The 25,983-nt window shown below is 38.2% G+C and overlaps 1 protein-coding gene across 1 annotated transcript in view; it reads left to right on the top strand.

Moving 5' to 3' along the window:
* Positions 1 to 25,692, top strand: part of ATP10D (ATPase phospholipid transporting 10D (putative)) — a 31,101-nt gene extending 5,409 nt beyond the window's left edge. Inside the window, exons 4-22 of the mRNA XM_053941640.1 lie at positions 1,007 to 1,092; positions 2,275 to 2,381; positions 3,127 to 3,258; positions 4,065 to 4,192; positions 4,337 to 4,589; positions 7,995 to 8,230; positions 8,880 to 9,068; positions 11,018 to 11,633; positions 11,796 to 11,902; positions 12,791 to 12,917; positions 14,073 to 14,257; positions 15,398 to 15,707; positions 16,281 to 16,357; positions 16,882 to 17,007; positions 17,397 to 17,597; positions 20,216 to 20,296; positions 20,539 to 20,643; positions 21,958 to 22,145; positions 23,980 to 25,692. Of these exons, the coding sequence (XP_053797615.1) occupies positions 1,007 to 1,092; positions 2,275 to 2,381; positions 3,127 to 3,258; positions 4,065 to 4,192; positions 4,337 to 4,589; positions 7,995 to 8,230; positions 8,880 to 9,068; positions 11,018 to 11,633; positions 11,796 to 11,902; positions 12,791 to 12,917; positions 14,073 to 14,257; positions 15,398 to 15,707; positions 16,281 to 16,357; positions 16,882 to 17,007; positions 17,397 to 17,597; positions 20,216 to 20,296; positions 20,539 to 20,643; positions 21,958 to 22,145; positions 23,980 to 24,337 (3,612 nt within the window). The 3' untranslated portion in view covers positions 24,338 to 25,692. The remainder of the gene's footprint in view (positions 1 to 1,006; positions 1,093 to 2,274; positions 2,382 to 3,126; positions 3,259 to 4,064; positions 4,193 to 4,336; positions 4,590 to 7,994; positions 8,231 to 8,879; positions 9,069 to 11,017; positions 11,634 to 11,795; positions 11,903 to 12,790; positions 12,918 to 14,072; positions 14,258 to 15,397; positions 15,708 to 16,280; positions 16,358 to 16,881; positions 17,008 to 17,396; positions 17,598 to 20,215; positions 20,297 to 20,538; positions 20,644 to 21,957; positions 22,146 to 23,979) is intronic.
* The last annotated feature ends 291 nt before the right edge of the window (positions 25,693 to 25,983 follow it).

The raw sequence follows: 25,983 nt of genomic DNA, 5'->3' as shown, positions 1-25,983 counted from the left end.
GTTTTAAGCTCACAGTTGCTGTCCTGCCAGTGTGAAGTCATCCAGCTGATGGGGAGTACAGCCTTCTCAGAGACTTAGTAATGTAATTACGTCTTTATGTGTAAAGACGTAATTATGTCAAAGATTTATTCGGTATCACCTGTGAGTTAGAGAATTTTGCTTGGGAGTCTGAAATCTTAAATTGGTCATTGGGTTTTTGTTTAAAGAGTAGGATAAATGAATTTCCAAAGAGTTAGTGGCAGGTATTCAGCTTGGAAATGACTCAGTTATACCAAACGCAAGCCTGTGTTATACTAGAGACTAGAAGCATATGCCATTAATTAAAATTAAGTCACAATAGCAGGTAATTCCAAAGATGAGGCCTTTTGGCTTTTCTCTTAGTTCTTGTCATGTTTCATTCTTATTAATACAGGAGATTTGTTTCAATTGACTTTTCACTGAAGGCAATATGTTTGCAATATGTAGTTCTGGTCTTTGATAACAGCCCTAGCCCTTTCTTTGGTACTTGTAAGTATCAAACATCATTGCAAAGTTCTACCTGCTTGCTTTGTGTTAGCACAGAAGCCATCCTGGTCATGGTATTGGGAAAAAAAAGTCTGTTTGCAAGAAATTCTGCTTGCAGCGAAGACAGTGTCTCTACTTTTTGATTTTTAAGTATCATATAATGAAAAAAATCTATGGGAAATCTCTGCCGTTCAGATGTTCTTACTGCTTCTGCATTTTTTTTTCTTCTTCTTCATCCTTCTACCCATTTTTTTCCTTTCCCGTCTTCTCAAAATATCAGCAATTGAAATGATACTTGGCAGTGTCTAATATTTACTAGGAAGTCCTATGGTGTGTAAATCTGATTTATCCTGGGTAGGAGACCATCAGCACAAGCAGCAACCTACAGTTTAGAGACTAAATTGTTAGATATTAGTATCTGAACCTCTAAATTTACAATGTTTTTAAGTTCTACACTTTGTCTGAGTTCTCTGGGTTTTTTTTTCCCTTCCCTTGGCTTTAGGTCTCTGAAATTGATCCAGAAGAATTTTCCAGTAGAATTGAGTGTGAAAGTCCTAACAATGACCTCAGTTGTTTCCGAGGCTTTGTGTGAGTAGGTGGCTCTTGGTGTCTCTTTCAACTATTATCATTTGCTTTGGCATTCTTACTAATTTTAGGAGATGTTGTAATGTTTGCTTTAAGAAATAATGGTATGGATAGAGGTCAGTTTGCACCACTGCGCTTCTGAGTGCAGGGCAACAGACAGAACTCCAGAAGGGTTTTCTGAGCAGCAGATGGGGCACTGATGCTCTTTATTTTGTATTAAATATTTTCAACATCTTAGTTCAGGCTGTTTTGCAAACTTCATACTTGAAATAGCTGTTTTAAATCTCCTCTTCATAACATATAGTGTCTATAGTATTTGGTCTGGACCACGGCCTGACTGCAAGCTGCATTGCTTAGAATTGGAAATCAGAAGGACTGGCTTCCTTTCATACTCTGATTTGTTTTGTATAACCTTGTCAGTTGATCACACTCCATTTGACCAGTGTGCCTCTCTCTGTCTTTTCTTCAGGTTGGGTTTATGTTACGGATTTTCTTTGTGGTTAAGGTTGGAAGGGACCTTAAGGGACTAGATGGTCATTAAGGTCCCTTCCAACCCCAGCCATTTTATGATTCTGTGATACTTACAGGTTTATGGCTTTCCACAGATAATAGGAAAACAAAATACTGTTTTATGGGGTTTTCAGGTTTTGAGAGTTAGAATGTCTTTATTTTTCTCTTTGCAAACTGATACATTAGATATTTGAGAATAAAAAATAAATACATATAAATCTTAGTCTCTGAGGAAGCATCTTGACAGAGAGTGGGCCTAGCTGCACTGGAAGTATTCCACAGGAGTGACGGTGCTCACAGTATATTTACAATGAGATTTTATATTCTTTTCAAATATTTTTTGATGCTGATAATCCGAATAGGATAGGGTTTCAGATTTCCAGTATTTGTCATGGATCTCTTTTCAGTAGTGTTGCCTGCTTGTCATATGCCAGATGACAAATGCCCAGCTTATAAATGCAAAATAAAATTGTAATGGAGTGCCCACGTGCTCGGATTTTCAAGGGTGATCTGCTTTCATGTTACTTCATTCATTTGAGAAGTCCGATCAGACATGTCAGGATGGCAGTCAGTGACTTGCAACTTCTTTGGGAAATCTGTTGCTAATGGTTTTGCAAAGCCTGGTTGGTAATTGCTGGATTCCTTCAGCTGACATGAGGTGTTTTTTTTTTGCAGTGAGCATTCAAACATGGATCGAGTGGGTCTCAGCAAGGAAAACTTACTGCTCCGAGGATGCACAGTAAGAAACACAGAAGCCGTGGTAGGCATAGTGGTATATGCAGGTTAGTGAACTGCCCTGGCTTTCACAGACTGCCTTGCAAACAAGATAGTTGTATGCCCTAAGAAACAGTATTGTACAAAGGGGAATTGGGAGAGTAAAAGCTTGAATCCCTCAGAAGGCAGCCTTAGCTAGAAATGTTAAGAATGAATATCTGGGTTAAGTTTGTTTCTGTTTTCACGGTAAAAACTGATACCCCTGATTATTCCTGGAAGGGCAGATCTGTTGTGTGTGAACAGGTCCTCATCCTCAACTTGTTAGTTGCAGTGGTAAACTGAGATTTTGAAATGGACATGGAAATGCATGACTTGCTTAGGACTTTTTTCTTAATGAAAACTGAAGCTAGTGCTGTTCTAGTTGTGCTCTACAATTTGTAGAAAGGACAGAAGTTTTTACACTAATCGATATGATGTATACAGCCAGATAGTTGTAACACAGGTGTAGGATTTTGTAGAAAATTGTAGAAATACTATGGAAGAATGATGTTATTTCTATAGGAAAGAATATTAGTGACAGTTAATGTAAGCTAATAAAAGTTAATGTATACATGACAGATTTTGATTTAACTTGTTCAGTTTTCTTTAGGACAAAATTCATGTATTGTAGGAGAATATAATTTGTTCATATTTGTAATGGCTGTTCAAATATTAGTTAATAGAAATATTCTGTTTACTAAAGCCTTCAAATATAAAGCACTTGCAGTTGTGGTACCTGTTCTTAGAGAGTTTCAACCACCTTTTTGGTTGCAGGTCATGAAACCAAAGCTATGCTGAATAACAGCGGCCCTCATTACAAGCGCAGTAAATTGGAAAGAAAAGTGAACACTGATATTCTTTGGTGTGTTCTGCTTCTACTTTTGATGTGTTTAACTGGTGCAATAGGTAAGTGAGAATCGCTCAGATTCTTGCTATTTTCCTCTCTCAGCCTACAATAGTTAGTGTTTTATTTTGGGGCTGATTGATTTTGTCAGTCTTCATCCATATGTAATTTCCTGAAAGCTGGGAATTCTGTGAGGTTTAAGTTCATGTTGTCATGTTTGATCTGGAGTGTGGTTAAAAAGTATGTTCCTGATGTGAGTTTTTGGGTCTGGAGCCTGTTTCTCAATTCGATTTATCTTACTAACTGTTCTTCAAAACTTTCCCTTGGGATTTTTCAGGTAACATGAGATGCATGTACACAGACCTAGTGTGACTAAAATTTTACTGACTTGATATTTTAGGGATTTATTAAATTATTAGCTTGACTAAGTCTAAGCAGACTAACTCTTATGACAGATCATAAAGGTGTTTAAAATATGTTAAAAATATGTTTAATAAAACTTCAGATTACACTTAAAAATGACGACATGATGATGTGTTCACTAGTAGACTAAAACCTGGACACGCAAGGATAACAAAATTAATTGCCAGAGGGTTTTTTTGGAGGGGAAAAAACTGTTTGTGAAGTGTAGTTAATAATTCTTTATTTCTGAGATATGCTGAATAGATGCTGTTGATAGAAGGCATGCAAGGTATTCATGATACTTGGGACTGATACTTGGGACTCCTGTTAGGAAAAAGCCCAAGATGTAAAATTGTATTTTAAAAGCTTAGCAAGAACTGCAGAGTATAAGAGCTAACACAATAACCCTGAGCTGTGATACACTTTACATAAAACTGATTGACTTTATCTTGTTCTTGTTTTCAAGGTCATGGAATTTGGTTAAGTAGGTATTCGGAAATACCTTTTTTTAACATTCCTGGGCCAGATGGGAAATCGAGTCCTCCAACATTAGCAGGCTTCTATATGTTCTGGACAATGATAATTTTATTACAGGTAACTGGTCTGCTTTGAACGTGGTCATATTCTGATCTCATTTGTACCCTTGAAGTAGCTCTTCAGCTTCAGTAGAGCTACTTCATGTCTGTAACTGGCCAAAGACTTTGGTTTTATTTAATCCCTATTTTTTTATTTCGGTAGGTCTTGATCCCTGTTTCTCTCTATGTTTCAATTGAAATCGTCAAACTGGGACAAATTTATTTAATACAGAATGACATTGATTTTTACCATGAGAAAACAGACTCAAGTATTCAGTGTCGAGCACTAAATATTGCTGAAGACCTTGGCCAGATTCAGTATATTTTCTCTGACAAGACTGGAACCCTCACTGAAAATAAGATGGTTTTTCGGAGATGCAGCATTGCAGGACAGGAGTATTGCCATGAGGAAAATGGTAAGACACTAAACCTTTGTTCACCTGGATCATTTTTCCAACATATTTAATACCATGAACTAAATATTCTTTACTCGTTATGGAAGAAGTCATGCCTACTTGGTTTTGTTTCTCACCATAGAATATTCAGAACCCAGAACACTGGAAAATTTCCCATCTAGTCTTTCCTCTTTTTTTTTTTTTCCTTCAGCTAGAGTGCCAAAGCTTACCTAGCATTTTAAGGTTTAAACATTCTGTTGACTGTCCTAGCAGTGTGCCACCTATATGTAGTATATGTTAAAACTCCACTTTGACATAGTTCTGCTCTTGAGGATATAGTAACCCAAATTAAATACATGTTTAACAGTATTATTACCTTATTTAACAGTAATTTTAAGGTACAAGTCAATCAGATGTGTGTCTGTGTGTGTGTTAATGCTGCGAAGGTAAGTACCTTCATTGCAAATGACTGTTGTATTCTTACTTAGATCTTACACAGCTGCTTATTATTAGCCAAAAAGTCAAGAAGCAGTGTTAATGAGTAGTTGCTGTCTTACTGTCTAAAAGTGTAGGATCTTTCAATATGTATTTCATGGGAGCCAGCTTGAAGTCTTCTGGGAGCTGGGAGAAGATACAACTCCAGACATAAGAGAAAATTGGGCAGAGTGACATGAATGATTTAATTGTATTAATTATATAAAAGCACAGAGAATTTATTACAGTTATCGTGTGTATGTACTAGTGTCTGCAGACATTTGCTCTTTTGCTAGTGGACAATCAAATATTCCATATGAGATCAAGGGTTAGGTGCTGATGATGGGTGGACATGTGAGGCACAGCTGTGTAGTAAACCCTTTTTGTGGTTTTGATGTGTTTGCTGCTGGATACAACTGCTCTCAACTACAAGCAAAAGGCACACTCTGCTGGCCACAGCAGTGAATCAGTTCAGCCCTTCTTTTGTTGTGTCACAGGACTGGATTTTACAGACAAATTTTACAGCAATTTCTGCACATATTTTTTTGGAATTGTTATGATGAGGGTTCCCAGATGCTTCTTTGGCTTTGCATAATTGTACTGGGAAGGATGACAACAGCAGAGTGAGAAAAAATATTTTATGAATTAACAACTTAAATAAAAAGCACATATTTTCAGAGCATTTCCTAAATCAAGGTAAACTTTCAGAAAAGAAACCAAAAAGTGGTGTGAGTGATGCAGCTGTGGCTTATTCGGGTCTCAGTGTGCCAGCGAAAGTATGCCTCCACATGCTTCTGCTAGTAGTTCATATAAAGTTATCTTCCAACATTATTAGTGTGTTGGTTATGCGGATAATTGCTTCCTCCTGTGCCCTGTCTTTCCCTGGCAAGTAAACATGCATCTCTTCCTAACAAATTAGAAATTATATGAGCCCTGAAAATCAGTTTGAAGAACATTGGAGGTCCTGTTTTTTAGCCCTGGTTTATATTTGTTTAGATGCATAGAGCTGCTGTTTGCAAGGCTCTTACTACATATAGTAAGAGTTGCAGTGCAACACGGTACAGTCTTCTGCATAGAAGCTGCCTCATCTGAACATATATTTCTGTGTTTGTATCTGCATTTCCCAGGGTAAAGGGATGCCTGTGATTTGTATATTCCTCCAAAGAGATGCCCCTGGTGATGTTCTGTCTGAAGTGAGGTATGCTTCTTTGACCATGGCAGTAGAGCAGTGTGGTGTTGTAAGAGATGCTACATGTTACTTCAGACAGAGCATGCAGCTTCTCCACAGCCTGGAAACAGAGCAGAATGGGCATGTGTTGCCCAAGTCTGCCTCTACAAACACATACTACTAAGTCATTGCTGCTGCTTTGCAGTGAAAGGTATCAGTGCTTCATGTGGGATTTTGTATTTGGTAGTTGTGGAGAGCCACAGTCTGTTATGTTCCCACTTACCTGTTTTTTAAAAGAGCTATGTTACTAATTTCATGTTGATATCAGGAAGATGGCCTGCCAAGGTGTAAGCTCTGGTCTCTCTGTTTCCGTAGACTCATCAGAATAGCAGGATGGGTGACAGGATTCTTTCATTTGTGTTGCAGAAAGAGAAGACAGTAGAAAGTACAAGACTCACAAATGACATAATAAACCTATTTCCATCTCATTTAGAGCAACAGACCTGGGGATTATCTGTGGGTAGGTTTTCTGTTTGCATAAAACAGAATGATATCCCACTTTTCACTTCTTTTCTGTGCAGTTGGTACCACCTGAAATAAAGAAATAGGCAATTAGTGGTGTTGCTGGACATGTCTGCAATGTATGCTGAAGTTGGTTTTTTGCTAGTGTGCCATTGCTTGTATTCAGATTTCAATGAAATAAATAGGCAACACACAGCTCTCAGAACAGTTTTTCCATGTGGATTTTAGGCACTGAAGTGCTGGTGTGTGCTCATGGAATGCTGTTTTCACAGTGAGAGGTAAAACTTGAAAGCTGAATAGTGTTCATAGTTCCGGTGCTTTCCAGAGATTTCAACTTCTGGCATGTGGTCAAACACTCTCAGAACTCCAGTGCAAATACTTGAATATGTTCTTAATCAAGCACATGATAGCATAGGAATGTTTCCATTTGCTACAGAGGTTCTTTACACCATTGATTTGTGGTGAGGAACACAACAGCATTTATATCTCTGGCACAAAGGTGTTACACATGTCCAGACAAAGTTTGATTATTGAAACTTGCTTTTCAATTAAAAATTCTGCAAATGTGTGTCTTTTTGAGAGAAGATGTCCAATAGACAGAGTTTGAATGAGTTCCTGCTAGCAGCTGTATTTATGAAACCCCTGACATACAATCCTGATCCATCATAACATAATGCCTAGAAAACTCAGCAGAAGTCTGGTCCCGTTTTCTGTCCTAAAGCAGAATTGTTGCTATTATTCTTTATGGAATTCTTTGTTTTATTTCTTCAGAACCTCCACTAAAGTCCTATTCACTGCTTTCTCAGGCATTCCATTCTAATGTGTCCCCTCGTCTCTGACAAGGTTTTGTTGATACCTAGCCTGAGTCCATCTTGCCACAATACGGAGCCATTGTGTCTTCTGATAGCCACAGTGTTCACAGAAAACAGGCTATTTCCTATCTCTGTGCAATTTCCCTTCACTTGAACATGCATTTGACTCCCATCAATGTGCCCTTTTGGAGGTTGTGTAACTCCAGTTTATTTTACTGTATCTATGTGACTCATGTTATGCAGAACTCTGGTCATTCTTGTTCCCTCTTCTGGATTCAATCCAGTAGAATGCTGCTCAAACAAGAAGACAGTGTGGTGGCTTGTTACAGGTTCAATTTTTCATAAATGGTGGATTATTCTTAACTCTATAACTAATTCCTTACTTCAGGCGGTATTTTGGACAGGTTTCTTTTTGCTCATGGAACAATAATTTTGTTTCCCTTTCTTTAGCAAAGAGGTTGGAATCTTACCAAGAGATGGATTCAGAGGATGAGGATTCAGCTGATTTTCAGTGTGGCTCTTCAACCCCTACTTCAAAATGTCAGGGGAACAACTGCAGAGCTGTGTGTGAACCTTTGAACAGAAAGTCTATGACCCAGTTGTCTGGTAGTTACTCTGCATTCAAAAGGCAAGATGAAGCAGGTGCTATTTCCAACTCAGGACATATGGCTTTCAGCAGTCCCATTGTAAGTAGAAGCTGTTGGGTTTGATGCTAAATTTCTGAATTAACTCATGAGGGTATACTCGTATTTGATCAGATTGGTAGTCATTTAAGAAATCCTTTCTCTCTTCCACCAAAGTCAGAGGTCTCATGATGGCTTGGTTGCATGCTATTTACAACTGACATTACAGACACATGTTGATTCATGAAGATGTATACTTTGACTCTTGCTGCTCTGCATCCATGATTGCTTCAAGTGAAATTACCAATTTAATCGCAGTTTGTCCTTTTATTTTAAGAGGTTTCTAGCATTTTCTCTTGTTTCTAATAGGAAATATCTATATGGTCATTACTTATTTGAAGTTATGTGAGGAAAAAACTCTGCTTCTGTACCTGAAGGTGTCTAAATACCATTCATCAAACTTAATCTCTGTTGAAGTGTCTAAGGCTATGAACTAAGCCTTTATTGTTTACCTCTTTGGGCAGGAAGTTTGTCATTTTCAATGGACTGGCACAAGGTAGTAAAGATGCCAGTGTTCCTCTGTTTCCTGATATTACAACTCAGCACAGGAGGGAAGTTGTATGAGCTTCTACACTTTGATCGTCTGTAACTGATTTAACCTCCAGAGACTAAGTTGATAACCTGATGGAAGCTTTTGTTCATTTCATAATAGGAAACAGATGTTGTACCAGACACACAGCTGCTGGAGAAGTTCAGTCAAATTTCTTTTCATTCCTATCAGCAATCAGAAGAAGCTAGCAGCAAGTTATCTTTGGAGACAATGTATATCATGGACTTCTTTCTTGCTCTGGCAATCTGTAATACTGTTGTAGTCTCAGGTCCCAGTCAGACACGTCAGAAGGTAAGAAGGCCTTGCTTTTGGTTATTTGGCCATATTTGCAAGTAGCTGATCTCCTTTTGGTTCAATTACAAAAAGAAAAATACAATTAACTAACATTTTAAACATTATCCTTTTCACTTCTGCATTTTTGTCCTATTAGGAAGAAGGGAATTACTCTAAAACCATGGAGTGTAATGAGCTAATCAATAAAATAATACTGATAAACTGACTTCAATCTTTTTGTTTCTGTGACCATTTGTAACTTTTACAAGAAAAATTTGGAGATTAAATTTGTAATTTTTTCCATTTTCTAATTATGTGTTCTTTTAGATATGGGTATAACTTCTTGTAATAATACATTAACACTCAAGTTACCTTCACAAATAGGTTATTGTTGGCTGAAAAATAAGAATAGTCGCTGAAGATTCGCAGAATATTGAAGCTGAGAATGCTCTTACCTCTTCCTGACTATTAAAACAGACATTCAACAGGAGTATGGAAGATGAAGTTTTATATGTATATTAGTCAGAAGAAAAATTGCTTTGCAGTATGGCATAAAGTTGTCTTATCATGAATTAACAGTGCATTTGCTAGTCTGCCCTGGTTTAGTAGTTTGGAGTGATCACTTGTTTTTTTCAGTGCACAAAACCTAACTTTTTTTAAAAAATAGTACTTTTTTTCCAAATCTTTTGGTTTTTTTTCAGTGTGGGATTTTCATAATTCCATTTTTTGCCAGTTTTGACTGTGTTGCAGGTTAATTCCCAAATTCAGCTTTGATTTCTTTCCCTCATTACCTGGTGATTTACATTTATTGACTCTGTTTTTGGAAAAAAAAATTAATGACATGTGCAGAACTAGATTTTGGTGTCCATCTAGGCAGTAAACCTACAACCATAGCTGGAGACATTCACAAAACATATCTGTGGGGTATGAAGTACCTCCTATGTATAAATAAGCCTGGTGTTTTTCCAAACATTCCCAGAAGGTGTGTAGTAGGCAGCCTAAAGAGCCGTGTGTGGATGAGGCAGATGAGTTCATTGTCAATAGTTACCTATTCCTTAAATGGGATGGAGAATAATATACAGGTGAGAATCTTGGTTTTTTGAGAGTAATATGTCTGAATAACTTGCCAGCAGGGTAGATCTCCAGGTCACTAGTAAGTAGATTGGGAGGAGCAATGTGGAAGGAGGTTTATGATCAGGGGATAATAGGAAAGAACTCAAGGCAATGGGAAATTTCAATGTTGTCATAGGAAGAGGCAGTGAAAGGACATTCATAGTCTCTGTTTCCATGATGTTGAATGGAGGCACATTACAACTTACTGGAACTGTGGAGGACTGAGCCACAGGTTGTCCCTACCTTTTGCTTTTCTGTGGCAAAAGAGAACATGCTTCCTGGTAACTCATTCTTGCATCCTCACCAGCAGTGAGAAAGGAATGTCAGCCTTGTATGCCTTATTTTTGTAAGCTGTTACCTCCCTAGCTGTTCTGAAAGCCAGTTATTTTGTAACACTGATCACAGGGGAACTGTCTTTTAATTTAAAACACTAAAAACTGTTGATAAGGTACTGTATGTTTAGCAGTTCTTGTAGCTAGTTAGTGTGGAGGGGTTGGTTTATGCTATTTTGCTAATTGAGAACAAGGATTAAAGTGTTTAGTTCAATTTGCCACAACTTCAAATAGTTACAATGTCATATTTTGTTCATTACTGAAAGTTCTGAAAAGAAGTATTGCATGGAGTCATGAATTAAACTTGAAGGACTTAAACAGCTTATAGAGGCTGTTTAAAGTACTTATATGTTTTCATGTTTACTTGAGCTGGCCATCTTTAATACAAACAGTCAAACCCATGGTAAACTTTAAAATACTACTTTCATTATGAAACATTCCTACTTTGTAAGGTGTCCTTCCTTAATATAATAAAATAGGGCGAATTTAGCATAAATATTTTCTCTAACTATTCTGTTCCAGATGAGACTCTCTTCGCTGAGTAGAATGCCTATTAAATCACTTGAGGAAATCAGGCAAATGTTCCAGAGATTTTCAGTCTGGAGACTAAGTTCTTCCCCACTTCCAAGTGTAAAGGAGTCATCATCTGAAAGCCCCAATAGTTTTGTGAGAAAACTGTCTATTTTTAGAATGAAACTGGCTTCACCTACTTTGGATGGAGCTGCTCAAAGGATTTCTGAACCTCACAATACTGACAGCCCAGCAAATTCTCAAGTGCCTGGAGAAGTACATCTAGTGAATGTAGCTGCTGGTGGTGAACCCAACCATGCTGTGTCATCTATCGAATTATCTCCCATACCAAAACTAAGTTATGAAGCTGAGAGTCCAGACGAAGCTGCCTTGGTTCATGCTGCTAGGGCTTATAAATGTGTTTTACAGTCTAGGACTCCAGATCAAGTAACTGTGGACTTTGCAGGTCTGGGGCCTTTAACGTTTCAGCTTTTGCATATCCTGCCTTTTGATTCACTGCGGAAAAGGATGTCAGTGGTGGTTCGGCATCCAGTCTCCAACAAAGTGGTGGTGTACACAAAAGGTGCAGACTCAGTCATGATGGATTTGTTGAGAACTGCATCTGAAGGTATCTATAGAACTTGTAATTCTTTGCTTGCCCTTATCATTCTTTAATGATAAGTTTCAATGTTTTGCTACTTCAAGAATGTATTTAGACCTTCAAAATTTTCTGCTAAATTTAGCCTAAACATGCATGTTTAATTTACTTTCTCTTCTTTTTGTGTGATAGTACATACTAGTAATTCTGAAATTGAAAACAAGATTAAAGAGAGAACTCAGCAGCATTTGGATGATTATGCCAGAAGAGGACTGCGCACTCTTTGTATTGCTAAGAAGGTATTTTTTTAATATATATTTTGAAGAATGCTTGCAGTCTGTGACCAGCTTCAGTGGCATCACCAACAGAGCAAACATTACGTCTTCTAAATAGATTCTTCTATTGCCACATTTTTTTATCCTGATGTTCTTCTAGGAGGAATTTGTAAGAAAACCCAGATCAATTCCTGACATCTGTTAGATTGCCATTGCTGTCAGTTTAGGATGCCAAGCATCTTAACATCCTAATTTTAAAATAGGGATTGTCAAATAGCCAGATGTTTTTTAGGAGTCATAAGCAGGTCTCCTTGTATGACTCTTACCCTGGGTAGAATTCCAGACACAAAAAAGAGATTAAGTTACATCTGTTTTATTTGGTTTCACAAACAGTTTGCAATGTTACAAGCTGTGGATGCACAACTGAAGCGATGTTTTGAGATTCCATTTTCAATTCAAAGCTGCTTGGAAGTAAAATTCCATAGGGATTGAAACGGGTGAGAAGCCTCTTGACAAAGCTTTGTGCAAAGTGAAAGCGCAGGCTGTGCAGCTGTGCAGCCATCGAGCTGTCCCCAGCTGTGCAGTGGTTCTGCTGCAGTGTCAGCGCTGCAGGTGAGCAGCAGTAGGGAGGGTGCACTGTGCCCGTTGCCCTGCCTGCCTTCCATCTAAATGGAAATCTGTCAGGCAGCCCCAGGAACCTGTAGGGTGCCAATGAGTAGCCTGGCAAAGTAATCTAACACTCTGAACATTGTACTAAATCCATGGACATCCTGGAGCATGTAAGCAATGCCCTGCCAGGGGCTGCACTTGTAGCTTCGGGACGTGGAGAGCAGAAGTAACCCTGAGAACACTTTTGATGCACTGTTGAAAACCCAGTATAGATACATGCCTATGTTTTCCCTCCCTGTGTAGGTGATGAGTGATGCAGAATATACAGAGTGGTTAAATCATCGTTTTTTAGCAGAAACCAGCATTGACAATAGGGAGGACCTGCTGCTTGAATCTGCCATGAGGCTTGAGACCAATCTAACTTTGCTTGGTAGGTGGAAAATACTGTAACTCCCAGGTAAATGTCTATGATGTTCACAATTGGAATTTGCTTGCAGAAAGCTGTGCTTTGCTTACACAAAGCTTTGTAACACAGAGCTTTCTACAGACTTAGAATCTATTGTCACTCCTGAATTTTCATAAATCTCAGTGGTAAGTTTGTACTACTTGTAAAGCACACTGAAGACAGATGGTGCTCTCCTGTTGTTCGTAAAAAATCTACTGTTGTGGGGTTTTTTTTGTTTCTTTTATTGTTAATATTGTGTGTTTTTCTATCTTTACTAGAGTTTTTACATGTAATTATAACACATGAAATGATAGTAACAAGTCACAGGCCTGCCTGTGCAAATACTCAGAGATACCCCATTTCTGGGCATATTTTCTATCAGTGTTGCATTCGTGGCACAGCAGGTGTGCTTGTGCTGTGTTCTCCTGTAATAATATGGAGAGAAGAAGTCAGGCCTGCTTCTGCCAGAACTATTCCTCTGAAGGTCATTCAGCTGTGCAGAAATGAAACAAAAATGTTTGCTGTAGGTATGTGAAAGGTAAACTGCAGGCAGTCTGGGATAATCATTTTAGAGAACTGCCCAGCAAATAACATTTGGAAAACAAAATGCAAAGATCTGACTATGGTGGTAAAGGCAGCTCATGCTAGAAGCTAAAGAGAGACATATCCTGTTGTTTAAAGGGTGCTCCTTTTCTCATTTTGTGTCATATCTGCTTAGTGTAAATACCATAAACCTTGATAATAAAGGAATTCTGGGATCACTGGCTTCAGTTTCTGGAAAGAAGCCAGAGCAGTGCTGCAAACTGATTCTTTTTTAAGGATATACAGGTACCCTTGGCCACTAAAGCAAACAGAGAGAAGTCAAGCTGCTTTGGAGACCTGCTGTCTTGCAGGTTCGTATCTCTGCTGTGACACTAAGCAATATGGGTTGGCCCTGACATTAAATGGAATTGAAAATAAGGAGGTTAAACAACTTCATACTGCCAAGGTGCTTTCTTTCAGGAAATTACAAGCACATCATGGTAGCATGTCTGTTTTGGGATGTTTGTACAGAGAGAAAACCAGCTCATCCTGTCACTCTTGAAGCATTTTGGTTTTGGAAATAGAGCAGCACTAATATTTCTGCTTGTCTAAATGAAGGTGCCACTGGCATTGAAGATCGCCTGCAGGAGGGTGTTCCAGACACAATACAGGCTTTACGGAAAGCTGGAATAAAAATATGGATGTTGACAGGTGACAAGAGAGAGACAGCTGTCAACATTGCCTATGCTTGTAAACTTCTGGAACCAGAGGACAGAATCTTCACTCTTAAATCACAGAGTAGGGTGAGTAGAAAAGTAGATTTTCTTCTCTGCTGAAAAATTCAATAAGGCTAGTCCACAGGACAATACAGAAAAGCAAATGTTGTTTGCTTGGGAAATCAAAGAACATTTGCTTTTCTGTATTGTTCTTCCTTGTGGGTAAAATATGAAATCCTTTCTATGTATGTAACATCTGTTTCTTTATATGCAGGCCCTACATTATGATTAATTATTTTAATTGAATAAACTTCTTAATTTCTCTCTGTGGTAAGCTAAGGAGTTGACATGGCCTCATATTTAGAGGATTGTTCTAAGACCTTTAATTTTCCTTTTTTCTTTGCTTTTATATGTCTTAAGAAATACAATTTGTATATGCCATAAAAGAATTAACTGTGGGGAAAATAAAGTGAAAAAAGAAAGGATTTTTAGTCCAGTTGTGTTTGAGAAAAGCTTGGAGTTTGATTTGTGCCAACATTTTCCTTTTACTCTGCTGGGAAATTAGTGTCTGTCTTGACAGTGAGAACTAAGCCTCTTTTGAAGAAGTGCTCTTCCTCTAACTAGGCTTAGAAATAAAGAACAGGATTTGATACTTTTGCATTTCAAAGTAAAATGATGAGAAGATTTAAGAAGATGTATTTTCTTCTATGTTGCATGTGCTTTATGTATATTGATACCACGAACTTTTTGAGCTTCTTATATTGATTCTGATAAGGTAAAACATTCCACAAGTCCAGTTCTTCAGTAATTCATGGCAGCTCACCTGTAATGTGATATGAAGTGCACTTTTGGCTCTGCATGCCAGACAAAAGAAACACAGAGAGCAAAAGTTTTATCAAAGCTGTATTTATATTACAGAATCTTTAATGGTTGCTTTTCCTGCTAGTCTGTGAAGGTTTTCTGGCTTGCATAGGTTTTTCTCTCTTCTCTTAATACAATACACAAGAAAATCTGCTAAAGCAAAGTTTATCATGGACACTTTCATTAACAACAGTCTACATCCTTTGTGATTTTGAAGGGGTATTCAGCCTCATGTCTGAGCCTTTCAAGATAAATACTATACAAGGACAGAATTTGATGTTTTCCCCATATGAATTTTATGAATTGAAAAGGGAGGCAGAGTATAAACGATATTTCATAAGATGCCTTTTTCTTGTCTTTTATTAGGATGCCTGTGCCTTGGTAATGAGCAAAATTTTAGAAGACATCCAGAATAATACTTCTGTCAAAAAAAACCACCATGAGAAACTTGGAAATGTCTCTGCAAGTCCCTCCACCCAAGCTCATGGGTTCAATTCAGGCCTGGTTATTGATGGAAGGACTTTAGAACATGTCCTTCACGACAGCCTACAGGATATTTTCTTGGAACTCACAGAAAAATGTCGGGGTGTAGTCTGTTGCCAAGCCACACCACTGCAGAAGAGTGTCCTGGTCAAACTGGTGCGAAGTAAGCTAAAGGCAATGACATTAGCTGTAGGTGAGTCTTGTGGTTATCCTCCTTTCTCTGAAAAGAAGTAAAAGCCAGTTTCTTCTCTCATATATTTTGCTAATGTCTGTCACAAAATTTATTTTATGAGCAAGATAATCCTTTGAATTTTAGCTGTCTCTGACATGAGATGATGTTTGTCTTCTGAAGTAGCAAACTTAGTCCATAAACTTATGTCAGTATAAAGCAGTAAGAACAGCATCAGTCATACCGTTGTTATGTAACATGCAAAGCAGAAAGTAAGAGCTTTTTTCTTTCTATCATAACCCCCCAAAATTAGGAGGTAGAGGGGAGATGACTGGCTGTGATTTAAAGCACACATATTTTGTGGTGCAGCATGCCAGCTAAATTCTGACAAAAGGAGCATCTACTATCTATTTGGAGAACATAGTTCAGGCAGGTGTTCCACTTAGTAATCCTGTTTTCCTTAGTGTTTTTCAGTGTTGGCCATAAAATTGTATTTCTCTGAACTCTCTGGTGTTTGATATTTGTCTTTTCCTGACACCTTCTTAGCAATGTGATAGTCAGCAAAGCTGGTTTTGATTTTTCTTGTTTTCTCTGTAGGTGATGGTGCTAATGATGTCAGTATGATCCAGGTGGCTGACACTGGTGTGGGAATATCTGGCCAGGAAGGCATGCAGGTAGTGTATCCAAAGACACCTGCAAATGATTTGCAACTGATTTAAATCAGTTCAGAGTGTACTCTGGAGACCATAGTCAGTTCCCTTACATGGGCAAGACTTTGCAGCCTGAGCCTCACACCCAGGCTTCAGCATTCCACCAGGAGCAATCAGAAGCTGAATGCTGCAGGTCAAGCTCCAAACAACAGTTTGCTGCCTGTCAGTGAGCTCCGTATTACTCATGTCATGCAGGGAAATGAGCAGCCTAAGTGTCAGTGTCAGTGATTTCTGTGCAGTGATATATTGTGTTGTAATAATGATGACAGCCATATTCCTGTCTGTGCTGTGTTGGGTTGAGCTTTCTGTGTTAGTTGTAAAGTCTTGTATGGAAGGGGATATGTGAGGGAGGATAACCTGGCAAGCACTATGTATAAAAATCAAATAATAAGAACTTCCAACAGTGGGTAAGTTGCTTGGTTGGCAGTATCTGAAGCTTATTTTAACAGTTTGGTTAAAGCATATCCTTTTCTTCGTGTGTGTTGCAGGCTGTGATGGCCAGTGACTTTGCGATCTCTCAGTTTAGACACCTCAGGAAGCTACTGCTTGTCCATGGTCACTGGTGTTACACTAGACTTACAAACATGGTGCTTTACTTCTTCTACAAGAATGTGGTATGTAGCTGTCCCACTCTAGGAGAATCACAGTTTACATGTTTTTGAGCACTGAAAGGCTTAGTGAGGCTTTATTTTCTCTCTTCCTATTGTGAATGGTTTCAAAAAGTATGTGTCAAACAATTCAGTTTCCCATTTGCCTGCAGAGGCCAGAGGCTCTTATTCCTTGGACTAAATTTCCCACTCAAAGCCATTGTTTGATTTCATTAAACAGTGGGTGAGGGGCACTACTAATATGGTGGCAGCATGACTGTTTCAGCAAGTCATGTCTGATTTTTAAATATTTCCACGGATTACTTTAACCAGACCTAAGACCTACCAGTTTTTCTCTCGTTTTTAAAGCATTTGTCAATGGCTAATATTTCATCATGTTGTCTTTGGCTTTTCAGACCTACGTGAATCTCCTGTTTTGGTACCAGTTTTTCTGCGGGTTTTCAGGCACATCAATGACTGACTACTGGATCTTGATTCTTTTCAATCTCCTTTTTACGTCAGTGCCACCCATCATTTATGGTGTCTTGGACAAAGATGTATCTGCAGAGATACTCATGGAACTGCCACAGCTTTACACAATGAGCCAGAAATCTGTGGTAGGTTGCAGAGTGCTTGGCCTGAAGCAAATTCAGATGGTCAGCATTTGAGCCATTTCTGTCTTTCTTTATGTTTCATCTCAGACAAACATCGTTTTAAATTACTTTCTCTGTTAGGAAGCGTCTAGGCCTGGGCAATATGTGCACAAATAAAAACCTGTTTTTCAAAAGATATTTAAGCTCTTTTCAGTAATAGACCCGATCTTATCAGACAGCTGGATGATAAAAGAAATTAAAGACTTCAGGTAAAGCAATGTACTAGACAAACATTGTTACCAGCATATTTATTTCATTCATTGTGTCAGCTGTCAACATGTTTCCTCAAACTGGGATTTGTTTGAGCAAGATAAGGGCACTCTATATACTCTGTATTTTTTCTTTGTCATATAAAGGTCTCAAGTGACAAAGAACCAGAGCAAATTAACTTCAAATAATCCTTAAAGAACTTCTGTCAGTCAGGGTACTTTTCACCTTTCAGGTATGTTCTGAAATTTGCCTTCCCACCTGAAAATACTATACATCATACCTGGTCTATCAGTAAATTCTGTCCGAACATTTGGCGCAGAAAACCAAAGGGAGTGGGGGAGTAGGTTCTAAATCAAAATTATATAACTCAGTGGGGTTTTTCCTGTTTTCTGCTTTGCTTAGCATGAATTCTAGCATAATTTAAAATTTATAGTTCTAAAAATTTAATAATTGAAATAATATCTTTATTATAACAATTGAAGGCAGTGACATACTGAGCCTGAGATAAAATAGGTACTAATAGTCCAGAGAGAGGAAACATTGACTACACGAGTCACCTAAAACTCAATATTTTCTTTATGATCAGATCCTACAATATCATTAGAAGGCATTTCTTTACCAAGAGGATGGTCATGCACTGGAGCAGACTCATAGAGATGTGGTCAGTACCCCAAGTCTGTCAGTGTTAAGGAGGCATTTGCACAATGCCCTTAATACCATGCTTGAACTTTTGGTCAGCCCTGAAGTGGTCAGGCAGTTGGACCAGATAATCCCTTCCAAGTGAAATATTTTTTTCTGTTCTATTCTACTCTATTCTAACAAATACTACTAAAAATAAAGAGCTACAATATGTTGTGTACTAGTGTTGTCACATTTATTATAACCTGGCAGAAGTTTAGGTCCGGTCTAGAAGGGAAAAAAGGTTATACAGGGAATGGACAAATTGTTTTGCTTGTTTGTGGACTTCTACATTTCTTTTTATATGCGCTTAAATATTTTATGTTGCTTGGTTTACAGTATTTTTGAAAAACAAAGTATTCTTTTGGTACCAATCCAAACCTGTGTAGATTGGCTTGAGCAGTTCTGTGCTTTGTCAATCAAAGAATTTTGATTAAGTAAATGTTGCAAGGCCTCATTATTTGTTTTGATCTTCAGGATATGTACAATGCAGTGATCTGAGCTGAGATGAAGGTTTTGAAGCAACATAATCAGAATTACTGCATTATATATTTTCTTCTTTCCCTTTTTATTCTCTTATCTTCTGTTAGTTTTTTTGTCTTTCGTCCATCCCATAATTCCTTGCTCTGTGGTTGGAGTTACTATCATTTCCTTTCATGCATGGAAGCACATGGAAATAATTGCTTGGACTTCAATACAGTATAGAAAAAAGATAAATGCTTTAAAAGAGGCAATATCACAATATTGCACCATGATATCACGAGTGTACAGCTTTGTATAAACCATAAAAAATAATGGAACAGTAAATGGGATTCATCTTCAGTAGTTTAAAGCACTTTCCTGAAAGACAAATAAATTTCCCACATCACCTTCAGACAGCGGTTCAGTTCTTAAAAGGGCTGAACGGTTCTTTGGAAAAACCCATCTCTCCACTAATAATAGAGGACATCCTGGATGTCTGGACTTCTCACCTATGTGTCTCACTTCAGTGCCTGAAGGAATGTGACATAGCTGAGCCAGAGCATAGGCAACTATGGTTTCCTAGGTGGTTGATCTGTCATAGCAGTCTGCTACTGCTGAGGGAGGAAGTCTTATTCCCTTCTCCCTTTTTTTCTTCCTGTTCCCTCTTCATCCATATAGTTAAAACTGTTTTCCTAGTGCCAGCTCAGTTATCCCATCAGGCTCTCCCAGGAGTTGATTTAACTCACTAAAAGAGCAATGTGTTATTCCAGCAGAAAAGTGAGTTGATTTCTCCCATCTGATGAGCTAAATTAGCTCACAGAGGAGTCCCATCCACACAGAGGAGTCAAACAGAACACATAACAAAAAAGGGATGGAGATAGAAGAAGGTGGGACTTACTATTCAGTGATGGTAAGCTGCAGGGTACTTCCCTGTCTATTGGCACCCTCCCCTCCTTAGGACTCAGCTGAAACTCTGGTACATCTGTCCTGATGGGAACAGCTGCAAGATTAGAGTTCCTAGAGCTGGCTGCTGATTTAAATACTGACAGTTAGCTATGTATGTGGAGGGAGATCTTGAGCTCTTTGTTCTAATAACTGTAACACAAAAGATGCCTTTTTCACTTGGAAACTAACTGGAATTACTTCTGCAGATAATCTTTCCCCAGATCCAAATTAATGCTGGTTAAGGATGCAGCAATTTGTTACAATGCCATTATGTTTTTCTCTTACAGGCTTACTTGCCTTCAGCTTTCTGGATAACCTTGATGGATGCTTTTTACCAAAGTATTGTTTGCTTTTTTGTGCCTTACTTTGTAAGTGCTGGCTACAAAATATATTTATACATTTTGACTTACTTAAAACCTAAGCAAATTAGAGAATAGAATGAAGTATTTGATTTTTAATTCCTTGTATATGAATGTATACTAAGATTGTCATTGGAACAGAACTGAACTCTGTGTGTGCAAATATGTACAGTATTGAAATTATTCATGCCACTTCATGTTAGGACTATACATAAAGAATATTTGATGCTGACCACTGTGTTCCTTTACAGACTTACTGTGGCTCAGACATAGACATTTTTTCTTTTGGAAACCCCATAAACACAGCAGCACTCTTCATAATGCTGTTTCACCTTCTCATTGAGTGCAAATCTGTGGTGAGTACTTTGTTTCCCAAAGAGTATATTCCTTACAGAGTATGTGCATACAGCTTTCAGTAAAATTAAAGGGAAGAAATGTCTTAAAATACAAGACAGAAAATAAGTATAAAAGGGTCAAACCCTAAATATTGTGTTTATGTTATCATGTGAGCTCTCCTAAAGCATCTGTTATTGGAACCAATAGAAATATGACTAAAATTAACAAAACTTGGCCTCAGAAGTATTTTTAAATAGTAAAATTATCCTACTTCATTTTAAGGTAGGGTGGTTTGGGGGGTGTTGGTTCACTTTTGCAAATGGTAAAAATCTACCAGTGATCTGCTGAAACTTCCTTAGTTTGCAGAGTTTGCATCTCAAAGACAATAGTGTAAATTGCTGATTTTGAATGCTTGGAATTATCTGTGACCAGGATAAACAGTTCAGAGGTGTGTTTTTGATGCCAGAACTGGAAAACCAATGTGCTAAGAAACATTATTTCAGTTTTCAAGTCTGCACAAGCTAAAGTATCTGCCTTAGCTTGGATATATTTAGGGCCCATGCAAGGGTAATACTTGGAGTTTTGGCTTAATTTTAAAGAAAATACAATAATGGGTATTGTAGAAGGACATTTATTAATGGGTTTTGTTTTTTCTTTGTCTTTTTAGAAGTATTTTTATTATTGTTTTATAATGGATGAAATTTCAAATTGTGATTCAGTTTTTTCACTGTTCTTTTGGGAGTATGACAGCCATAATTAAAATGTTTTTATTGATAACATATATATAGCATGAGTGTATTCACACTCTTGACTACAGAACCTTACTTAAATGTGTTTTATTTGGCATTTTTAATGTTGGCAAGCTGTCAGACCAGTGACAATGTTGTTTTTTTAGTAGCTGTTATAGCTATTTAGCTATTCTGTAAAATTACAGAAAACTCCAGTATAGAAAGGTAACCAATGTCTCAAGCAAGATATATAGAGGTGGTGTCATGTGAAGATCTCATCTTCATTTGCTTGAGAAAGCTTTCTGTGCTGCCAGTGGATAAGGTGGTAATCTGATGCAAATGTCTTTCACAAAAGAATAAAAAGCTATGAATTTATGAGAATTTAAAAAATTAAATGTCTGGAACACCTGTATACTGCAGAAAGAAGGCTCCATTCTTTCTGGAGTGTTTGGTATGAAATTAGGACTATTATCTGAACAGATGTATCCTCTGTTACATTCAGCAGCTGCCCTTAGAGGAAAAGCGTGCATGTTCATGCAAATACAGATGTAAGAGTCTTTCTGTTTTACAGCTTAAATCTTATTTCTTTCCTTTTCTGAATTGCAGACGTGGATACATACAGTAGTTATAGTTGGCAGCATCCTGTTTTACTTTGTGTTCACTCTGGCTATTGGAGCAACCTGCAAAACCCACAACCCACGATCAGATTTTTACTGGATCATGGAAAAGCACATGACAGACCCAGTATTTTACTTAGTTTGCCTCCTGACTACTTGCATTGCTCTGCTACCCAGGTGAGTTTCTGCTTTATAATTGTAGACTGCTGCTGTTACCAAAATTAGTTTTCTGTGAGTCTGTGATGTTATGAAACTCTGGCTCGAGGTCTTTCCTCCCTAGTATCCCCACATAAAAATGAAAATTTCATGGCTCTATTTGACCAAGCTATGTGAGGACAACTTTTTAGTGCCATTTAGTTCTCCAAGTAAATTTCAGTAATAAAAGTTTTCTTTTTTGACTTATATAATATTAAATATTGTCTTTGGAGGGCAAAGAAACAGTAATTTTTTAAATCACAGAGTTCATAATTTATATACAAACCAGTTAAATTAGTGACCAAAGTTGGATATGTACTATATATAGACAAAGAAATACTGTGCTTAGTCTGTGTTAGTTTGTGAAATGATTTTCTGTTTGAAATTTATGTCATGAATATGTACAAGAGTATTTAGAGTGAAGAATGCATGTCCAGGCTTCTTTGTGGTGTGGAAACATGCTGACTAGATTCACAAAGGGTCAGGATAATTTTTTGTCTCACTGAAGTTCAAGTTTAATAATTCATTCACCCTGGAAGGGCCGTAGTGTTAGGTGGAGGTGCAAGACTCCAGCATGCTGAGCATGGAGACACCTGAGTGAGCCAACAAAGCAAAACAAACCATGTGAAAACCAGTGGAAGAGACTTCATCAAACCTTCTGTTTAGCTTTTTTTACTAGACTGAGAAGAGTTGAGGAGAATAAGTGCTGTTGCCTTCTCACCTGATGTCATTTAATATCATTAGGCACAATCTGAGCACACTTTCTGGATCAAGTGCTGTAGTACAGCATAAGTTATCAGTCCTGCCAGCAGGAAAGCTGGCAGAGCCATGCCTGTAGATGCCTGCAATGGCCACCAAGTATTAAGTCCAGTTTGAACATGTCTGATCTGCGTCTTAAGCATTTCATCAAGAGTTTTACTGCACTCACTGAAGATTATGACTGATCTGATTTGACTGATGGCTTTGGTTCACACTTCAGCAGAATGACGAACCGTGAGGTGCAAGAAACACGTGGCTTTCTGTCCCTGCTCTCAGCTTGGTTCAGGTGGTGACAGCTGAGCCTTTTCTTTCACACACAGTAAATCTCCCCTACATGACAAATTAATAGATAAAGGCTGTTCTGGGACCTTTTGGTAGGGCTGTAGAGAACCAAAGTGGGATAAATGTTTCAGCTTGGTGGCTACTTCCAATGTGTGGCTTTTGAATTTTGAAGACAACAGTGGTTTTCATGGTAAATTAAAGGCAAACTATTAGAAATTCCTTAAGTCATAAGTACTCTCCGTGTGTCAATACCTCAGAAGATTTATAGCTGTTGTGGCTAATTTCAGCTTTTCTACTGCAGTAATTTGAAGCAGAAGTACCTGTTATGGGACTACTGCTATCACATGTATGTTTTTTTTTCCATGTTTATTTCTGATATGATCCATTGTATGGTGCTGAAAAACCCCCACTCAGGGGCATTGTGAAGCCAGGGGCTCCTCTGCAGCTTCTAGTGTAAAGGAGTGAGATTGGGGCTTTCATTGGATGTTCAAAGGAGAAGTTCTTTTACGGAGGGACAGATGTTGGATGCCCTGTTGCCTGAAAATTCACTGCAAAAATCTGTGCTTAAATCCAGCCTAAGTTGGCAGTTAGGTCAGTTCTAATATCACAGAATTACAGAATGGCCTGGGTTGGAAGAGACCTTAAAGATCATCTAGTTCTAGTCCAAGAACTAGGCTTCAAGGTTATTTGAATGGTGCTTGGTTTCCTTTAGTCACTGGAAAGAGTTTTGGGCTTTCTTTTAATCAGCTTATTTGTAACTGTGTTTATTTTGTAGATATTTGACAAGAGTTCTCCAAGGAACATTGTTTCCATCTCCGGTGTTGAGAGCCAAGTACCGTGTCAGACTGTCCCCCAAGGAGCAGAGGAAAGAAATTAAGAGATGGAAAGATGAGTGTAATGTGAATTATAGGGTGGAGCTCCAAGCTACTTCTGTGCCTTCCAGCTCAGCTGCAGGTGCTGTATCAGAGGAAGAAAGCACTGACAGTATTTTGCCAGCATCTAAAACACCTTTTCAGACCTGTTCAAGAGATGGGTTATTAAAGAACACCTCCTTCTTACCAGACATTCAGGATGAGTCTGGGAGTACAAGTGGCTTGAACTCTGAAAAGACTGAATTTACCAGAGGAAACTAATACATTTACATTTGGTGGCAACAGATCATGTGCTGAAGTCTCTGTGTGTGCTTCTGAAAAGCGCAGCAGTGCTGTATCTAGCACACAGAGCAGTTTTGAGTTCTAATTTGTGTGAAGATGCTTTACTGTATTTTACAGAGTTGGAATGCTAGCTGGTTAAATGCAGGAGTAATAACTGCTGATTTATGCCAAGCTGTGGTTTTGTTTTCTTCAGCCAAGATAGATGATGAACACATTTCCTTAAAAGCTTGTTTATAAGACTTTCCCATAATTTATTAGGATGTTCAAGGTCTAAATGTCTGGATTATTTTTTGTATTTCTTCATACAGTAGACTTTGCATACTGCTTATTTCTTGTATGCAACATTGCATAACACCTCTTGGTGTTATGGACAGGAAATTGCATGAATGTGCAGAATCCAGTTCAGGTAAGTTCAGCCTGCTCCCTTACTCTGCTACCCTAGAATCCTGGTATGCCTTGGGATTCACCACTTGCTGAAGTATGAAGTAAGCAACGGGGCTGGGATGTGGTATTACTGGTTGACTTGTTTTAAGACTTTTTATTACATGTAGTAGTGTGTGTAGACAGTAATTTATAGAACTACTCTGGTCCAGTTTGTTCACCAGGCTATTGCATGGGCCATCTCACTGATGGACAAACACCATTTTAACCATAAGAGAGAAGCCCAAAGGAGACACGTGTAACAAGTCTCCCTCACTTTCCTCTTCACGTAAAGAGCAAATCCTTAGCACGGTCTTTTCTTTTCCATGACAGTTCATCCTCTTGCTGTATGACTCCATTTTGACTCCATGTGCCATTTCATGTTATCTGCAACCAAAAGGACTTCTTTCCCACTTCACCCAATTCAGATGTTGGCTGGCTGTCTTTTCTCTAAACTACCTCATGCCTGTACTGCAAAATTGTCTGCCAGCAGCAGTGAGGAGCTCCAGTCTGTCTTCAGGCCTTCCCTTAGAAATAGGAGCTTCTATAACATCACTCTTCTTCACTCTCAGGCGTTTTTACATTCCTCCAGGCTTTTATAATAATCAGCTTAAGTGTATCTAAAGGCTGCTCAAAAGAAGGCATCTTGCATTGCATGTCTCACATTTGAGTGCTGTGACTTATCTGTCTCCAAGATAGATGAGTCCTTGCCCTCTGCCAGTTTCCCACTGCTCACACACTGCACAAAAAGTGGCTGAGGTACATGTGGCAACTTCTAGATTCCAGACTCGCTAAAATACTGCTCCTTTTTACTTCCCTTCCCAAAAAGTTACATGGACAATTTAGAGAGGAACTTAGGAAATCTTTGTGTATTCACTGACACCTGTTGAAATAAACAGTTTCCTCAAACTGTAGCTGCTAATGAATTATTAGTGCTGAACCCATTTTGTGGTTTTGTTACTTTCTTAAAGTTTCTGCTTTCAAATTGCCAAGATTTGTGTGTTTATTTTTAGGTACCATGTTTCGGGCAAGGACTCTGCTTTCTAAATGAACCATGAGCTTTCCACATCAATGATCAACATTACATATTCCACATCTTTTAAAATCTCTGAAAGAATTTAAACAAACGCTGTGAGGTCTGGACAGCTGCTGCTATACAGGGCAGATATTGAGGGCTTGCTGAGTTCATTCAAATGCCAGTCACC

Source organism: Vidua chalybeata, chromosome 4 (assembly GCF_026979565.1).
Source record: "Vidua chalybeata isolate OUT-0048 chromosome 4, bVidCha1 merged haplotype, whole genome shotgun sequence".
Taxonomy (NCBI): Eukaryota; Metazoa; Chordata; class Aves; order Passeriformes; family Viduidae; genus Vidua; species Vidua chalybeata.
This window is presented reverse-complemented; position numbering and strand designations above follow the sequence as displayed.